At 38.4% G+C, this 20,319-nt stretch overlaps 1 protein-coding gene across 1 annotated transcript; it reads right to left on the reverse strand.

Moving 5' to 3' along the window:
* Window positions 1-8,719: 8,719 nt before the first annotated feature.
* Window positions 8,720-20,085, reverse strand: LOC117212990 (transcription factor Sox-21-B-like). The gene is made up of 2 exons (XM_033458174.1): window positions 19,177-20,085; window positions 8,720-12,508 (listed from the first exon to the last, which is right to left on the reverse strand). Exons 1-2 carry the CDS (start codon window positions 19,377-19,379, stop codon window positions 11,731-11,733), a joined length of 981 nt encoding a protein of 326 aa, XP_033314065.1. The 5' UTR covers window positions 19,380-20,085; the 3' UTR covers window positions 8,720-11,730.
* Between the last annotated feature and the right edge of the window lie 234 nt (window positions 20,086-20,319).

Consider the following 20,319-nt stretch of genomic DNA (forward strand, 5'->3'; position numbering starts at 1 on the left):
CACGATGATATTATTATCGTTACATAAGAACGTTAAATGAAGCACAAATAGAATTCCTTTTGTAGCAACGAAATTTCAGTTGGTTTCTGATTAAACGAACTCCTATCGATTGAATCTATTTATCTGAATGTGAACTCTTATTATGTGAACTAACAAGTAGTGGACAATATTGGTAAACTATAATATGAACTCTAATTACACGATCTATTTGTCTTTCGGAAAGATCATATACAGGGACTTCTACTGTATCATCAAATAATAGCAACTATTCATGAATCGGATAAACCACAACTAAGAATAAACCTCATTCAATTTTCCCTTCAACATGCTATGCACATGCGAACTTTGACATTTGACCGACTTTACCATACAGTGTCGTGCAGGCAACTACACACCATCCTCGTAAATGTAAAAGAATCAGATCAATAGGAATAATAAAACACACAGAGTACATGTGACATTCCCGTTCCTTGTATAGAACATTGAAATACACTGGCAAATACGTATAATATATATACATATAATTCAACGGCGTCGCGTCGAAGGAATATGCATTAAGCATAAATATAGCAACAAGAATAGCATTACATCAATCGACGAGCCGAACGCGCTACACACGCTCTTGTAATGGGCTAAAAGCTTTACAAAGCGTACGAATAGATAGGTGAAGGAGGGGTGTGGAGAGGAGAGGGTAAGGTTTTGTCGGCGGCGGAGCTTCGCTTCGCGACAAATCCTTCCTTTGTTGGTTACGGGGAAATAGAAGAGCGGAGAGAAGAGAGAAGCGAACGTTGCATTATATTTTGCCTCCGCTGCATATCCATTGGTGCATGGATTCCTGAGCCTCTATCGGGGATGGTTGTCACCGTGAAAAATAATTTGCGCTCGCGTCGCGTCTCCGCGAGCACCGTTCTTTTTCTCTTCCATTCACCCTTCGTCGATTTCCTTCGTTCCACCGATCCACTGAAAATTTCTTCTTCTTTCATCTATTTTACAGATTGTAAACCATCCTTTTTTCTTCTTAGATAAAGAAGATAATATTAATAAGATAAATAAACGTATTTTACAAAAATAAGAATCTAATAAAATGAATTTTTATAAAAATAAAAATGCCTATCTGTTAATGTTTTTTTTTTAAAGACAAACGCGTCATTCTTTAATTATTTATTTGGTTATTTGAAATTTGACGAGTTTATAGAATACAGTGTTTCGTTATTATATTTCAGCAATGTGCAACACGTATAATAATTCTGACCATTTGAAGAAATCGCCAGTGATATAGTTAGGAAGCTAGTATATTGGTACCGTTTTACCCATTTGCATATCTATGATTGAATTATTTAAAGTGAATCGTCGGAGGAACGATAATGACTGGCGAGTCTAGGCGGTCTTACGTATTTATCAAGCGATTTATTCGCATTATTGGTGCATTGCAGTCGATGTCAGGCGTCGTATGGATAAGTTGAAGACGTTATAACCTTTGAAATCGATTAGAACCACCGTCTAAAGCCACTAGCGGTATACCAACTATTTTGAAACGAAACGAATATCGCACGAATACTCTCAATTTTATTCCATACCTAAACGAACCTTTTATCGATAATCAAATTTTCTCTATGAATTTTAATAAAAAAATTAAAAAATCTTCAAATGAATTCCTTTAAATTCCTTACATTTCCAGTAAATTCTTTCAAATGAAACAGAGCGACGTAGTATCTTCTATATTCACCATATAAGTACACGAAACCAAAAACCAAGATTTGCCAGCAGATAGAATTTTCTTTTGCTAAAATCGAATCTTCCTCTCAGCGGCTGATCCAATGGTCAAGGGATTCCAGAAATGGCGTGCAGAACAGTGGTCCAATTTTTACGCGATCGAAGGAAAGGATCGCCAAGTAGGACTTGAGATGTCATGATATGCCGTGTCTGCTGAGAACTGTTGAAAGGAAATAAAATCAATTCTATATGCCATAGATAGAAATACTGTTGAGGAGTAAGGAAAACGAAGATAAAGTACAACGTATCCTGTATAACGTGGATTTGTGTAACGCGATAAAAGAACATTAACATTTTGACAGAATTTTGTATAGCAATACTGATCTGTTGTTTATGTATGAGTAATCAAGCTAATAGTCATATGACATAAAGGGCTACGAAAAGTTTAAAAGGTGGAATCATTAACAGAATATTAGGAGTCTTTCGTTTGTCTCCCGAGCGAAATTAAAAAACAAAAATTCGAGGATTATCACAGGATTGACAGAAATATGAAAGAATTATCGATACAACGTTAAAAACCTTTGCGTTTATTGAAACGGGAACTAGAACGAGAAGGAGAACGAGAATAGCTATAAAAATTCCAGGACTGCAACAGGGCTTAACAGTCAGTTGGAGGACCATTGAAACCGGAAGAACCACGCTCGACAATGTTACACAGGGTAGAAGAAGGTAGGAATGAGAAAATAGAGCAGAACGTGTGGAGAAAAAATGTACGTTCGCCTGCATCGGGGGCACTTTCGAAATATCAATTTGAAACAGCCACGGGTATAGGTATGCGTCATACTTTCCATCGACCATTATGGTCGGCTTTCCATTTTTATTTATATTTACCGCCGCGTGGCCTGCCAGCCCCTACCAGCCGCGATTTTATATCCGTCGTTCTCGGGTCAGTCGGTACGGCGCGGAAACGAGAGGGAAAGCCGGAATACTGTTGGAAACAGGCAGGGGTGAAAGGGGTGAGGAAAGGAGGGAATCATTGGCCGAAGCTTCCCACCCGATATTTTATGACATTTTGTTTCCAATCCGCGGTAGAAGGTGTCGGGGCATCACCGGCGTCGGGCCTTATGCGACTTTTATGGCGTTAAATCGTGATGAAGTATCCCCGGAATGGCCCCTTCTGCCAACCTTTTTTTTCCTTCCTCTCTTCCTTCCTTCGGCAGACCTACACGCGATTCTTTCTCGAAGCTTGAAGCATGGGACGCTTCGTCGGAAATGATCTTTCCCAGATTTACTCTCTTCCTTGGGTGTTATTATTATTGAATGTGCACTTTACTCTGTTCGAAGTCCACTTTTAGTATTTATTGAACGTTCATACTGAAATTAAAATCCTCCAAGTTAATCCTATTGCATTTTTTTGGGATCATTGAGTTGGAATAATTGAGCTTTTATTTTCTTAAACGATTTCTTAAACGATTTCTAAACACGAAGAAATCATTGTTGATATGTATGACTTCTTGTTTCAATCCTATGTTAAAAAATATTTCCTGAAACATTGAAAGTCTAACGAGACAACAGTTCTTACAGGTTTAAATAATTTCGTAATCATTTCTCAGATCTACCTAAATTTTTTTAGGTATTCTAATATTTATGAACAAAGATATATGTTCACTCGATAGTAGTGGCACGATCATCGATCGACTTCCGGGTAACAGATTACCTTTTTAAAAGACAGCACTTGACCACAGGGTTCAGTTTATCTCCGTTCGTTCTGAACGGTTTCGCGGTCGCTTTTCGAACACGTCGCATCCCCCACGACTAGTAAAATACTAGCCAGGGCAACATTTCACGGACGGATCTTCATGACCCAGCCGCTACCGATAGGATCGTCGCATTTCCCGTGGACGCTCATATATAAGGCAAACTTATGCCGAACGTAAATTCCCTGGTATTGGCCACGGCTATCTTATCACGTGCGCGCTTTTCCAAGACGCCGATAGACCATGCCCAGACATTATGCGAAATTGAAAAACCGAAAGCGGCCAGTGGGCGCTGCTTGGACGGACTTCCGGTCGACACGAAGGCGGGCCATCGAGGGTCACACGATTCTTGCGGAAAAATCGATAAATCGACGAAGGACGTTATCGGAGATCGTAACAGAAGCGTTATCAATATTTTAGAATTTAATTTCTTTTTGCAAGGAAATCATTATCTTCGATATAAATTGGATTTTTTTTTTGATAATATCATTTTTAGCTAGTCATTTTATAAAAATTGAAACTACGACCTTCTGTAATGTGATAACGATAAGAATGTGAAAAGTTTGCTTTCAACTATCATGTTATTAGAAACCAGATATAGGTACTATAAATTCCAATTTTCTCAAATTAAGTCAAATTAACTTAATCTCTTAGATTACAAAAGGTAATGTTTGTGATATAATCAATTTTATCAGTATTATAAAAAATGATCCACGTCATAATTTATTACCAAATAGAAATTAGATTATGGTTTTACAAAGCAATCTTTATCAAAGTTTCATAACTTCATGATTCAATTAAATACAGTTTCATGTTCAGAAATTAAAGAAATTAAAAAATGCTACAATATTCCTTCGTCTTTCGGGAAAGAGATAGACATGGACGATAGTCATTTTTGTTACGAGCCTTACTAATTTATTGCCGATATATCGAGGTACTTATTAAACTCTTGTCCAGTTCTCCGTTCATTTTCTCTGGCAAAGTTTCAAGCTCAATAGCAGAAGAAGGCAACGCGATTGTTGACGCACCCGAAGTCGACATACCTCGACATTAAACCGCGAAGCGGGTGGGGATCCCGAAAACCCTTGGATTGTCTGCGCCATGGCCTGAAATAACAATAACGCTATTCAGCGTGGTGGCATTTGACAGTGGGGTCGGAAACAATGAAACAATCAACCCCGTACTACCTCTCTGCGGGGCTTTCGTGGCGGCGAGAAGAGGCCGGAAGTCAACAGTGCCGGACAATACCGGGCGGCGTCTGACTACCGTCCCTAATTAACCAAGTTCCCCAACTTGGGCCGGACTTGACGACCCTTGATGCATAATTATAGCCGCTGCTTGGGAGAATATCGTTTCTACGACGATTCTTGGCCACGTTTGTGTCCCTTACGACCGATCAACGTCCCTGTTACCTAGTTTCCAGACGAATATTCGCACGACCCACTTTGCCAATTGATCCTCTGTCGAAGACATCGTGTATTTTTGCTCTGAATTCGTTCTTCGACTTCGATGTTCTACGTGTAATATTTGTAAAATTGATTCTTGTTGGATTTTAACATTTATTAATAAGTAATTTTGTTTTACAAAGGTAAATGCGAGTTATATAATTGAAATAAGGTATATAGTAATGAACATTTTAGGAGTTATGAAACATTGTTCATAAAAATATTTGCAATTTAATAAATTTCACCTCTATTCTCATAAAAAACGGATAATCTTTAAATAATATAAAGAATTAAAATAGATTAAGAATATAATATAAAAATACTTCGCCTAAAAGAATCGCGACCATGTTCAGAGCTTCGAGTCATCTTTTATGTTAACCCACTATCAGAATTCACAGGATTATCGTCGCCCTATAAAAAGGGAGAACAGGGCGAGGTTGGAACGAAGAAAAAGATGCGACCCTGACGCTATTAACAAACTTCTCACCGCTACCCCTGCATCCATTGCTTTACCACGTTGCATCCCTTTCTCTCTCTTCCTCCTCCTCTGTTTCGCTGCATTTTATTATTCGCATAATCGGATCTGGGACGGCGATAGCGCCGGTGATTTCGGGTTTGTCTACGGTAACGCAGTTGTCGGCCCGACAATGCCACCCCTGAATGCCTCATTGTCTGCCAGGACCGACGCCCACTCAAAACTTCCACTCGCGCCATCGCCGCCCGTCATTTTCCGCAATCAAACGATTCGTGCGATGCGCTCGAGCTCCCACTCACGCGGTGCTTACAAAAGCGCTTATATAATTTGCAATTAAAATGTCTATCGAGTCGCGTGTCGTCTCCTTCGTATTCTTTAATTTGTTTTCTTCACGTTCAAATGTCGTCCAAATTTTTTGGAGCTAAGAGAGTTTTGGAAAAAGGTGTGACATCACGGAGTAGTCTTTACACACTGAAGGATGAAAGTTAAACATTTCTAATTTCTCTTATAGACAGTGAGCTCGCTGTCTTTTCCGTTGTGAACTGGTTATGGCAGGTATAAGGTAAGCCAGATTTATGAGAAAACGATGGTGTTCATGTATTTATGGATTTAAAGGTAAAATATCCAAAGTATACTTTATAATATTTAATGGGATAAAACAAATCTCTATTTGCTTCTTTTCCTGATATTATTTCTTTAATCATATTCGTACAAATATTTGCATAAATAACTGTCCATAGTTTATTTATGGATCTGTAAGAAGTTGCTTGAATATTTTAATCTTCTCCTTCAGCGTGGATCTTCATTTGTCTAAATACTTTGTAATAGCATCATGTGTGGGCTTTGTGCTTGTGAACTTTTTGAAGATTATTTTCGTACACTAACAAAGAGTGGATACTTTTAATAAAATTAATGTTAACTTTTGTTAAGATCAAAATATAATTTACATATAAACAAGAAAATTAAAATCCGTTACTTTCATAAATTTAGCAGTTCTAACTTTGAAACAGCCCTTTATTAACATGTTTTCCATGTTTTCCATTTTCCATTTTATTGTAATTATTTTTATATAGTATATTTAAGTACACGTTAGAAACCGGATACTAACACTAGTATTAAAGCTTATTCGGTATAACACACTTCCTACCTAATCCCTTACCTCTTTTCATCATTAAAACAACCATTTCATCTCTAATTTTTTGCCATTTTACAAAAGTGGTCGAAGAACGTAAAATCGACTTCCTTGGAAAAATCCATCGTGGTCTGGTGTTTCTCTGCTAGAAACTAGAGGAGGACGTCTTCTCCGCTAGGAGAAGTTTTCCACGGCGGCGTGCAAAGGGGGTGAAAAGGGGGAAAGGGTGGATTGGGGCGTCGACTACTGGCTGGCCAAAGGAGTCTAGGCGCCTCTCCATTAGTATGCGCGGAAGTGCTGCTCGCTCGATTGTGGGAGGTATTGTCGGGGAAGAATGTCCTCGTTGCCGAGGCTCTGTACCGGCAGAGGCTGCCTTTGCCGTAAGGAGGCACGAATCCAAGTCAAATGTAATCACTTTCGAATCGGAACACCCACCGTGCATTTCGAGTCTACGTCGGTTCTTCGGGCTTCCGGTCGTTCCTCGTGCCCTCCTTCAGATTTTAAACGTCCACATTTTCGATCGAACTACTTCTATTCGTGTTCGTGTCCTTTCGAAGCTACAAAGTCATGAATTTCTCTAAGAATTATTTCGATAACGGAGAAATGATACTAACTATTGATGAATTGGAAATACATATGTTGATTACTTGGTAAGGTATTGTGATATCAGAACTTGTAAGTTACAGTTATAAAGGAACACACGTTTAAAGTATAATCTTGTTATAGTTACTGAAATATAATTTGAGATATGTATTGTATAATATACTATAACTATAACTTATAAGCTCAGGTTTTAATTTATCATTAAATGTAATTAAGTAAAAATAGCGTAAAATGTAAAATAGTGTCTCAAATGTCTATTCTCCAAAGAATTGTAACATGTTTTCATTTCATTGTAATTAAAGATTATTCTTTCATTAGTACTAATTCCTAGAAAAATTCACAATTTTATAAATCTTCGAAAATACGGATACAAGAGGAGTACGATTACAGTCCTATAGTTATATTGACTAAATTGATCAAAACGAAGATTAACAGAATACTTCGCGTTATGTGTTGCATCAGATCAAAATTACGATTAATTATACACTAAGCAGCAATTAAAAAATAATTTCAAGACTTGAACATTTTCAACATATAATTACCACGAATAATTTCATGTATTACTTAATTGAAAACCGACATAGAAAACAATATGCTCGTAGATTTCACAGAATTCTATTCACAATAAGAAAGAAAGTGGAAAGAATCGCTTTGCTCGCTTCATGGTCGTACGAAGAATTATGGAATCGTGGTTGAATTCGTTGGCGCGAACGGAGACGTCTCTGGCTCTCCATTCTGCTGTTATCTCGCCACGAAGAAAGCGTGATTGCCTTTATGGGGGAAGAAAAGGTCCTTCGCGGTGGCGATAATGTCCTCGCGGCGACGACGGAGGCGTCGCTATCAGAAATAAAACACGACGCAACGGAGGGGAGGATCGAGGGTCGAAGGGGAGGCGTGAAAGTTCCTCCTTCTCGTCCTTTAGATTTTCCCCTACGACGATTCCTCCTTCACATAACCTCCGATTAGTTCTACAAATACGTGGGAGATACGTGTCGATGGTTTCTTGATCGATCCTGGTTACTTTTCACCTTCTGTGTCAAGGACCAGTTCTCAAGCATACACGTAACCATCTGTAATATTTTGGTGAAATGTGGTAATCATGAAACGTGTTGTTAATTAAAAAGTGTGAGATAAGAAGTGTACTGTTCATTGAATAGGTATTTTAAGACCTTGAAATGTAGTAGAAGTTTGATTATTGGAATATTGATTAACAAAACGCATGATTATAGGGATATTAATTAATGAGAAACTTAAGGATGGTTTCTTGCAAGAAACATCGTGAAACAAGAAAAAAAAATCGAAAGAAATAGTTACATTTTTATTTACAAGCTTTTCTTTCTATCTAATATTAATTTTTATAAAGTAACTCGAAATAATTGGTGGTAAAATATTCGATTACCTTGAGCAACGTGTCATGATTAGTTCGAATAATCAAAGTTCTATTGTATTAGAAATTTGAGTATTCCATAAAATGATAGTGCGGGAAAAGTTAAATTAATTTCTTGTATTATAAAAATGCTTAAAGGAAACATGCAAAACGTGATGTTACTGCTATCAAAGAACCTTTTACGCAATTAGGATATAGCACAGGCAAGTCAAATGCTTCGGTTAAGATCCAATTTATTTACAAACGTCGCGTTATATTACAGCAAATAATTAACAATGATTACGTGCATATCGCCTGGGGCGTTAACGCAGCCATTTTTTGTGATTAATGGAAAACCCCTACATGATCCTCTATATTTCTCGTCTTTTCTCTCGTTTAACGTTGAAAATGAACGGTAGCCGAGGAACTTATGTAAATATCGAGAAGATATGTTTCTATTTGTTTACAATACGCTTTACATTATATGTACTCTTTTTTTTGCATCGTCGATTCTCTATGATCGTTACGATTTTCTTTTTTCTTCTTTTTTTTTTTTTTGTTAACTGTATACAATTTCTAGATGTGGGGGAAGTGTGCGTGGAAATTAGTTTCCATTCTGGTCAGTAGTGAGGCTCGATCGTCATGGTCGAAATTTTTCACCGAAAAATACGTGTCTCGCGCGGCAAAACAAGCGTATAAAATTTTGAATATACGGGTGCGCGTCGATCGCGAAAAATCAGCTGCAATAAAACTGCGTGAACAGGGGGAAGAGGTCAAAGGGGACCAACAACGAATTGAGCAATTCGCGGACAGAATGGCACATCTGCAAACAATTTGCTCGAATTGAACGTTTTATTATTACTGGCCAATTGTTTAAAGCTTCACAGTAATAAATTACAGCTTCGTATATTTCTATGCCATTCGAAAAAGAATGTTCGACACTTTTGCGTCCTGCTTTTATGTAGTTTCTTTTCAGTAGGATTATGAGAGAGATATGATAAACAATACTAGATTACGTATGAACTTCGTTCTTTAAACAAGTTTTTTTTTTAATATTTTTTTACCTTCGAAACTTTCTATAGTACAAAATTAATTGATAAATACTAAACTGTTAGTTGTACAGTTTGTATGCTGCACATTACTGGACTGCGAATTTTTATGCACACAATTTAAAAAATAAAAGATTTACCTTTAAGGTAGTATAATGAGTACTTTGGATATTTTATATATCTTTTTATATTATATGTATTCTATATATATATGCATAAATATCCATAGTCTATTTATTATAAACTCTTTCGTCAATATTTTCTAAACGAAACAAACAAAACAACAATAGAACTACGAATAACATAAGAAATACAACAGTAATAACCAGGATCCTCTTGCACAATAAATATTAGTAAATCAACAAGTTATAAGTTATGAGTCAATAATTTCCTTTCTAAAATTTTACATTAAATAGAACAATTAGATAACGTATACCTCCTCAAATTCCATTTGCTTTATTAATAAACGTGTTAGTATTGCACAGGAATATATATTGACACCGACATCTTGTGATTTATGCAATTTCGCTAATAATATCAATTTAATTGTGCAAAAGGATCTCGAAAGGATCACAAGATTTCAAAATCTTTATGATAGCTAAAAGAAGACGTAAAAATAAATTCATATCGTCGATTCACTTACCAATCTCTCCCTCACAATCACCACCAACCTGCGATCTAGCAATTACAAGGTTGCTAAAAAAGGAAATTAACGAATAACAGAAACAGAAAAGGAAAATGAGAAAGACACAGGGAAAATATCAGGGAGTTGCAGTATCAATGCGCGACGCAATAAAATCATCTCGTGAGGAGACGGGGGGGGGTGGTATAACGCGTATACAGGTCCGCTGTGTCGCATCTACGTTAGCATTCAGAATGTTTGGCTTATTTCGCATGGCCGCGCCCTAAAGAAGAGATTTGCCTCTGCTCGAAGAGGGTTTTATTTTTTTCCTACCTCTCTTCGCTCGTATGGGGGCTCTTTTCTGTCCTCCCGTGGCGCTTTGGGCTCGCGTGTGCGGTAATATGTGCCACCGAGAGGGTTGGTTATCTCATCAAAATTGGACTCTTCTCTGGCATCCCTGTACACGCTTTGCCAGAAAGGACCCTTTCGCTTCTCTCTTTGTAGGATTTTGGCCGTGGCGAGTTATCGATTCGGCTTTGGTATCCACCGTCGAGTCGCATAACGAATTCTCATCGAAAAGTTCGACTCGTTCCGTCTCCCTAGCGAAAAAGCTGCAACTCCCAAGAGTAAGATCACTCGTGGACATTGTGGAACATCACTGGGATGATGTGGTATTTCTCGAGGTCTCCAACCAGGTTTTAGGATTTCCTCTCAACGAGATATCATATATACAATCGTAAAAAACAGGTTAAGTAGGCTGTTGGAATTATCACACAACGCAACAGGTTACGAACGATCGACGACCTTCGTGGTTCATCTTTCATACCTTTTTCTATACAGCCCTCCTTCGTCAAAATATCCTATCTAGTATTTTTGAAGATATGCAGCGGATACGGAAGGTATTTACATGTCATCGTATTTATTATAGCATTTACATAACAATTAATTAGGTTCAGATATGAACCCAATTAGTATTTCCATATGTTTTTATCTTTTAACAATATGTTATATTACACATGCTCTTACGAAATAGTGACTAAGTATTTTCGATTGAACGAAGAAAACTAAAGATAGAACAAAGTACACCATTCAACTTCAGTTTTCTTCAATTTCAAGGTGGTAGATAAGACATTTTAACTAAGGAGGAGAGTATAAGATTCTATAAATGTAAATCTCCGATTCGTAAAAGAGTCACTTTTCCAATGAAAAGTCCCGTTTACATCATATACACAATTGATAACTTTCTTTCGTCATCGTTTACATAACAGATTATGGACCTTCGATCGACAGTTTTCAATCGAATCATTTTAGAAGCCATTCATCTCCCTGGGCATCAATGATCACTGTACATTTCCAATATGAATGCCCCTCGACCTGGCCATCACGGAGTTTCTCTGTTCTTCTTGTAATTGAACCTCGTCGTCCTTTGGTGGTACGTTTAAATTCGTCACCGTGGTCTGAGGAATGGGCGATAACATCGGTGGTACCCTCCACCAGTCAGTGCTTGGCCATCCAGGTGGTACCAGGTTCCCCCGGAAGTTTAGGTCCGGGAGAACCGGAAGCGGTCTTCATATGACGTGGCCGCGATGACTTCCCAAATTTGAACTGGACGACGTCAGATTTTGAACCGAAAACGCGCTCTCCACTTTTGTCGTTGCGGTCGACGTCGTCGTTGGAACACTACTAACAGCTTTTTCTGTCTGATCAGTAGGTGACGAAGAAGAAGACGAAGAAAATCTATCTTGAGACCTGTCTTCCTGGTGCCTGTCGACCGAAGACAAGTATGTATCTTCTTCAAGTTTTCTATATCGAGCTTCTTCCCTGCTAGAGTCTCTGTCCGAAGGAAATCCATCCTCTTCTGGCTTACCTGGACTAGGAAAAGGCCTTTCTTCTAATTTGGTGGGCAAGTACGGCCTCTTTGGATCTTTAGGTGGACTTGGACAGCCACAATTGGGTTGGAGACAGGTCGCTGTTGATAATCCCGGCCAGGACATGGTTTGATGGCTCGAATAAAAGGTGCTGCCTCCGTAGAGTGCTTGAAGCGCCAAATCTGCGGCCAATTTGCCACCGTTGAACTCTTCTCCAAGTTTGTGTTGTATAGGATATAGGGGGTATGGAAATGGCGGGAAGAAACGGGGGATCTTGAGATCCTCGTGGCTCATCAACGTGTGGTGCGATGGTGGTGCCAAAGGTGGCAAGAGGCTTCTCGATATATTGCCTAAGGTCTCACCCGAGGACATCAGGGGTGATATCGAGAAACCGAATTTGTTCTCTTTCTTTACTAAAGATTTCGGCTTCCTGCGTGGCCGGTACTTGTAGTCTGGGTGCTCTTTCATGTGGAGGGCTCTGCAAGGAAAATGTTTTTCTGTGTTACAATATTAAACGTTTGATAGAAGATTATAATTAAAACGAAGTTTCAATAGAATATTATAATTAAATACAGAATAGACAGGTACGCGATGTCCACGATATATTTGAAGAATGTCTGTTTCTTTATTGAAGTGACCATGTGTTTTTTTACGAATGATAGATTTAACGTCTGATTAAGGAACATTAATATAAGATCTAGGTCAACCTACACAACAATTTACTAATTAATGATAAGTAATAATTATTTAACTTAGTATTTATTGATAATTTGTTATGATTTATTAACGATGATTAAGGCGAGAAGAATGAAACGTTCATTTGATTTTTTCGTTACATGAAATTTTAAGATATTTCTAGCTATCGTAAATCTACCGCTAAACCTGCTATCGCTAGGTTGTAAGGGAGGCTTGTGTTCGAGCGTTTCAGGGGTGGCCTAATTGAATAGTTTTGCCACGGCGAACGCGATAGTTCTTCGAAGGGTCGAAGGCATAATCTCTGGCACCGCTGGTTGAACGAAAACGCTTGCAAGATTCTAGGAATTTTCACGAATCTTTCATAACGAAGAAACGCGTTTAGAACGTAACAGAAACATTCGTTCAAACAACGTAGATTTAATTAATCGAAGTCGATATTAATTTGAGCAAAAGCACTTTCGACAAGTATTTTTCTAATTGTATATTTAAAAATATATATAAATAATTTAAGTAAGTGCATCGTATCTCGATAAAATACAGATTATTTTCCAAGTTTACCAAGAAAAATCAGTCTGTACAGTTTTAAACAATGATGTCGCCCTCTATCAATCTTCGATAATCCAAGGTGTCGCGTTATCGCTGGAAGAATCGCGCGAGACGAGATGAGACACTCGAGAATTCGGTAAACTTTGCTCTCGACACCGTTATCCGTACAAAGGAACGTATTATCGTGGTACTAGAACACGATACGGGACACCATGGGTATTTGCAGCTAATATCTTGTACACACACCCCGGCTGAAGGCGCAGTCGACGCCACGTTTGTGTCGACAGGCTGGTAAAAGTGAGGGGAGGAAGGGAAGAGTCAGAACCCCGTGGTATCTCCGTCACATAATACTCCATTATGTACCCAAGAGGCGCACAAACGCAGTCCTTATTTATGCTTCGCCTCACGGAGATAAAAGAAAGCGAGCGAGATAGGTGTTTCACGGGCGGGAACTCTTTTTTACGTGCCTAGAGTTTCGCGTTGGGGAATCCTGCCGGAAAACGCGCGCACAATCACAACCACTCGAATTACTTCGACCATCTCGCCAGGGGTTTTTAGTACTTTTCAGCATCGATATGTTCTATTTTCTATACAGTGTCTGGCGAAAATATTTGAACACATATAGACACCTTTTATGAATATATTGTGTGTGTTATATAAAATATTTTGAAATATCATGAATACCGTGATGAGATACGACTGTCATGGTAAAATTTGAAAGGTATCTAGGAACGCAGATATATGCATCAGTTACATGGATTTACTGTAAATATAAGCTTGGTAGAAAATTAATCTCATATCATTTATATATTATGTAAAATATTTGTTTTAAATCTACGAATATATAAATCTTTAGGTACTGTAGTATGTGATGAATTTATCAGGACATTTTACACAATTTCGACATCGATCTTCCTCTCCTAGCATTTCTTTACTAAATAGACGAATAAAATGATTGTAATAAAGGAAATAAATAAAATGATGAAATTTTTAACTTTCCAATTCAATGATATATTAATACAATACTGGAAATAAATCCAAATTCATCTTATTTTTGCAAGACAAGTGTCGTCATATTTCTATATTTTCTATATTTCAAGTGTATCATCGATTCTCGGGATCGAACGATAGGAATAACGAGGGAAGTCAGGCTGCACATTGGCAAAACCGATGGTTCGTATCGGCGTGGTCGAAAACGAACCACGAGGTGTATAACGGTGGAGAATTTTCCAACTCGCGAACGAAATCCGAAATTTCGGTTCCTCGCGGCGAGAGTGACGCAGCGGAATAATAATTCCGGGACAATGTGTCCCGGCAGATAGCACAAAGCGTAAATCAGCATAAACATCGGTAAAGCCCCGCCGACAATAATTCAGCATAAATGCATAAACATCGGGCGTAATCTTTACAATTCGCTTGGAGCCCTCTACCACCACCATCACACAGGGAAAATAGCACACCGCCAGAGCTAGCAGGGAGAGGGTGTGACCACACACCACTTCCAACCGTGCGATAAACAACGCGTTATATCATATCGGTGGACATAAGCCGCGCGGTAGTTGCGCTCGCGGCTGCCGCAACAAGAAACAATAACAATTAGTCACGATTGTCCTCTGGTGGCCTAGCGAATGTCGTTAGTGTAACGATTCGTCATAAATGTCATTGTGCTGCCAACGATCGACGGACTTTCTCGATGCCCTCGTGACGGTCTTCTCGTGACCCGTGTAACTGAATATTGGTCGTCGATGTGACCGATTATTGTTGGATAAATTGGTCCATGTTATATACCTTTTGATAATTATTGCAATATGTAAAAAGTTGTTTGATATTGTTTTCCATATTTCTCGGTTACGTCTATCCTAAAGGGGGATGGTTTTGATTATGATAGCGATAGCGAGGCGAATCAGGAAGGTTGAGTTTATTTACACTGACCTTTTCGTATATAGAAAACTAAATATGGAAAAGTGTACCAAATATTCAAGCTGAAGTATTCATTATTATATTTGCATGGTAAAAGAAACATTTCATCTCTTGAATTGAGTTCAACAATATACGAATTTGCATCGACATATTTTCAAAATGTTGGATATGGCGAAGAAACGCGTGTTTAGCTCGGAAACCAGATAATACGAAAACAATTTTGATAAAACAGGATTGATCGACGATATATTGAATTTTAAAACAGCTTCTTTGTAAAAAATTGGAAATTTGTTTCTCGTATTCTTCTCCTTTAGTCTCCATTCTATCTACGTCAGTTTTTATAATTAATTCTAACATCGTTCGCAGAAAACCCACCAACCATATAAAAAATCTTCAAAACCTCGTTGCCTATCGCCTATCCCCTAACCTTCCCCATTTCACCTTACATCGTTGATCGACGCAACTGACTCTAACTCACCAATTCTTTACCACCGTTTCGATGCAGCATTTTCACTCTCGCCGCTTTCCTTCTCGGTTTCCTCGGTGCGCGACCGAGAACGGGGTAGACAGAGCGTCTGTAGGAGCTGGGAGAAAAGAGGGTTGAGGAGGAGGGTATCGTAGGACAGGCAGCAGCAGTGGCAGCACGGCACAGCCAACGAACAGCAAGCGAGGGGGTGAGACCAGGGGCGGCGGAGAGGGTAGGGGCCGGCAGAGGAGCCGCGCAAATCCTTTTAAATCCACACAATTGCGACAATGGGGCTTTATTTGTTATCTCGGGGGCCACATTGTGAGTCGCCGTGAACGAACGGACAGATTACGTCGGGCCAGTGACGGCTTGGCTCCAGGGGAACCCGTTCCTACCAGGAACCTGGCTCCAGGGGAACGACTTTTATCGGGCCCTCTCCTCTTTATTTTACGACCGTTCCTCCCTCTCTTGGCAACCCTCCCCCGCGGGCCAACCCCTCTCGTTTTTGCACACTACCGTTACCAGAATCGTCAGCGACGCCGTCATCCGCCAGAAAAGCGGATTCGCCGTTACACGTCTCTGCTCGAAATTTTCCTCCCCTGACTCTCTGTATCTTTACCTGAGAAATGTTTTCGCGGGTAGAATGAATATTGTGGCTCCCTCAAGTCGATTTTACAGACTTCCAGTGGGGATGGTTGTTAGTTTGTTTCAGTGGATTTGTTTCTTTTTGAGATGGGATGTGGTGGAAGAATATATGGTAATCTCTACGAATAATTTACTTACGATCTAAGTAGTAATATTACAAAATTGGTAAGTAAAAAATATAGGTTATAGGCTTGCATTGTATAAGCGGTTTTCATGTTGAACAGAACGATCAAAATTAATTTGTTTCGTCATCAAACTTGTGAGATGGCTTGCAAAATTTGGCTAACAATACCAACTCAATCGTTGCAGAAGAGTCATACTTATCCCCAAATTTTTGTTTCTCAATCTCATTCTCATCTCAACAATCAAAAGAACTTTTAACCCTTAAAGACTATCATGAGCGAAAATTTATCACAATATGCTTTTGTTTTTAATTAGGAAACTGATAAAGCTAAGCAATTGGAATTAAATATTTTATTATTAGTGAACACTAGATGAAGAGTAGAAGAACATCAAGCGTTAATGTTTTAATGCTCCTGAAAAACACATACCTCAATAATAATTCCATCACATTTTTTTAAACTCGAGTAATTTTTCAATGATAGGAAAATAGGATTACGTTGAGAATAAATAAAAAGACAGCATGCTTGGTAACAAATACTAGTTAATGAATATATAGGTCTTGTTTTGATGTTTTATGTTTTAGGATCATATTATGTGGAATAGAATTTTTTCTGAAATATATATAATACATATAGTTTCCAGTTTGAAAATTTTATGCGCACATCTCTTTGAAAACTCGAACGGATTGTTTGCGAATAAAAGATGATTGCAAAACAATGAAGACACATTTGTCCACTTTTGAAAAAAATTTCAGTAGCGTCTGTTAGGCGGGACAATATTTTTCATTCGGCAATTGAAAAAGGCAATATTCGATACCGTGAAAAAAGGAATCGAATCACAACTGACACGGACTGTGCGTCAGTGCGAAACTTCATAATTCCTTTTGTTGGACTCGATCATGGTCATCGACAGAAAAGCGGATTCCATGTTACATTCCGTTGATAGAATTCACTACCGAGTCGATTGATTCTTCTTTCTTCTACCCTTTCTATATATTTTTTATTTTTCTTTCTTTTCAAAACCGATCTATCCCGAACGAAAAAAGAGGGGAAAAGTGAATACTTGGCAATTGAAAGTGAATCGACAATTTAGGAAGAACCGACTTTATTATTCTATTATTTATTTTACGAGCATCATCGCCGCGCCGGTTATATTCAACCCCAGCCGCCTCCTATCAATTCGCTGTCCCGGCAATTTTTGCTTTGAAAAACCCTGATAGACCTCGATTCTGTCATCGACAGTTCGCGCATCGTACTTTTAAATTAATCTTCCTTTCGTCGTGTTCTCTCGATCTCCGCTATATTTATTGTCTTGTTGTTCTTTATCTGAGTTCCTTCGTTTTCTTTTCTTTTAGAGATGCCCAAAAGAATTTCTCTTTTGAAGAACGATTACTTCATGCTTTTTTTAAAACCAGTAGTAACCGAAAGAAAATAGGGAAAGTTAAAATTTAACGTAACACATTCGAAATACACAAAATAGTATCCAATATTTCTCTAAGGGATTGAATAAGTTATAGCTGACTATATAGAATATTATGTTTAAAGTAGCAATTATTCCCCCATTAATTCCCCTCGATAGCGTGAAGAATGAAACAGAAATGATAAAAATGTCGTTCGATCGTGAAATCTCTCCGACCTGTTCATCGTACGGCGAGCTAAATAAACTCATAACAATGATTAAATATTCAGGGTCGGTAATAAAGAGGCCGTCCCCTCCACCTCCATAAATACCACTTCGTTCACCCTATTCCACCCCTTGGCTTAGCGCAGCACACCCTTAGCTTTAGCAACAATGTACCGTATTATGAACTACGAGATCCCCCTTCCTCGTTTTTCATCCTCTTCACAGTTATTGCAGATACGCCTCGATGCGATAATTTTGTTCGGCCACTCGTGACTAAAGAGCAATTAGCACGCAAAAGAAAAATCTTCGATATTGATTGAAGGCGATACGAAACGAACTTACTATTTCATATTCTTTCAAAAAAACATTTCGATTCACAAACCACAAAAATTGGTGTTTATAGAAATTGATCGATATTTTTGTAAATACTTTTAGAGAACTTAGGAAGATTTTTACAATTTTTGCTTTATTAAGAAAAAATTTTTGTATTTTAATGATAAATTTTATAACATTTATGATGCGTATTATAATCTAGTAGATTTTGTAACTTTGGTAAATAAAATAGTTCGAATAGTACATAGAAAAATTATAATGTTTGATCTTTTTCTAAGAAATTTCGTAATATTTATCAGGGAATGATATAATGTACGTATTTTTGTGAACTTGTGTAAAAAAATTTGTGCAAAGTGATGGCGAATTATGTAGATGTTTAAATTATCGATAGTGAGCAAGGATTGATTCGGAAAATATACACGTTGACTCAGATGCGTGACCCCACGTGGAAATTTGGAGTTGCACATGTGGCAAGAATGTGTGTTGTGCGTGTCGAGTCTTCAGAAGCGTGTAAAAAGTAGCGAACATCACGCGACGGGTACTCTTGTATTTTCCCAATCTCTACATTATATTATTAAGCATTAATTTTATTATTATGTAAAAAACATATCGGATTCTTATTTTAAGATTCCATTCTACATTTATAATGCACAGCATGGTTGAGTAAATTTTGTATTTTAATAAATAAATAAAATAATATTTGATCAATTTCGTGATTTCCTTTCAGGATCTCGAAATTTACAGATACAAACGTTACTTTTTTGTGGAATATTTAATAAAATTTCGATACTCACCTTAATCTTTTAGCTTCGTCGATGAAAGGTCGCTTTTCACTTTCGCTGAGCAGTTTCCATTCGGCGCCAAGCCTCTTCGATATCTCAGAATTGTGCATCTTCGGATTTTCCTGAGCCATTTTCCGTCGCTGTCCCCGTGACCACACCATAAACGCGTTCATCGGACGTTTGATATGCTCGTTGTGAAGCGTTTTCGATGACATCTCGACCGTTATTCTGATTTACGATCTACAATTATTTTCGATCAATTCCTTCTACAAATTCAATTCCTATCTTCTATCGATATCATTCTTTCACATCTCTTTGTCGATAAACAATTTTTTTCTTCACTATTCCTGTCCTTCATCATTGCTCGATGAGTATCGATCTTGACAAATATTGTACACTGCACCTTTCTACAACTTTCGATCACGTGGTCGTCAAAGCTAACAATTTCCACATGCTCAACGACGACTCGATTTCAGTCTTCAAACCACAATTCCAATCAAAATTCTCGCAACAAAACTCTGCTGTCTCAAACTGTCATCAACTTTCTCTTTCAATCTTCTTATGAATCTTCGAGCCAGAATCTTTCTCTTTTTACACTCACCCCCTCTAACCGAATCTCAAAATTCACACGAAAGATGTTCTTCGAATCTGATCGTCGTTCCAGCAGTCACTCACAGAGAGATTCATTCTTCAATGTTATACGAATATGTCTTGTTAAGGCCAGCTCCTTGAATCCTCTCCATTCGATCTGTCCTTGTTCGATTCAATTAAAACTGGTTTCTTCTCGATTGCTCATAAGGAGAGAAACAGCGCACCGACACCAAGTTAACCGTAGGGAAGCTGTGTGATTGATACCGTGACGAGGACTGGTAAGAATCCGTCAGGACCTCTCTGACATCGAGTCTGGGATGAGCCAGGGAGGAATCGGGACCGAGTGGAGTAGCTGGAGTCCCGTGGGACGCGGAGGAGACAAGGATCGGCCAACCAGGGATGTTTCTACTCTCCCACCATGGTCCACGGCTAATGGACAAGCACGATTGGCTCCTTCGTCGACATGGCGGACGGAGGATACAGGCGCGTTCAACAGGTGGAGGTGTGCTTCTTCTCTCTTCGTTTTTTAGCTACGTTTCCTCGTTGTACACGTTGCCAGCCAGC

This window comes from Bombus bifarius, unplaced genomic scaffold (assembly GCF_011952205.1).
Source record: "Bombus bifarius isolate JDL3187 unplaced genomic scaffold, Bbif_JDL3187 scf7180000008422, whole genome shotgun sequence".
Lineage (NCBI taxonomy): Eukaryota > Metazoa > Arthropoda > Insecta > Hymenoptera > Apidae > Bombus > Bombus bifarius.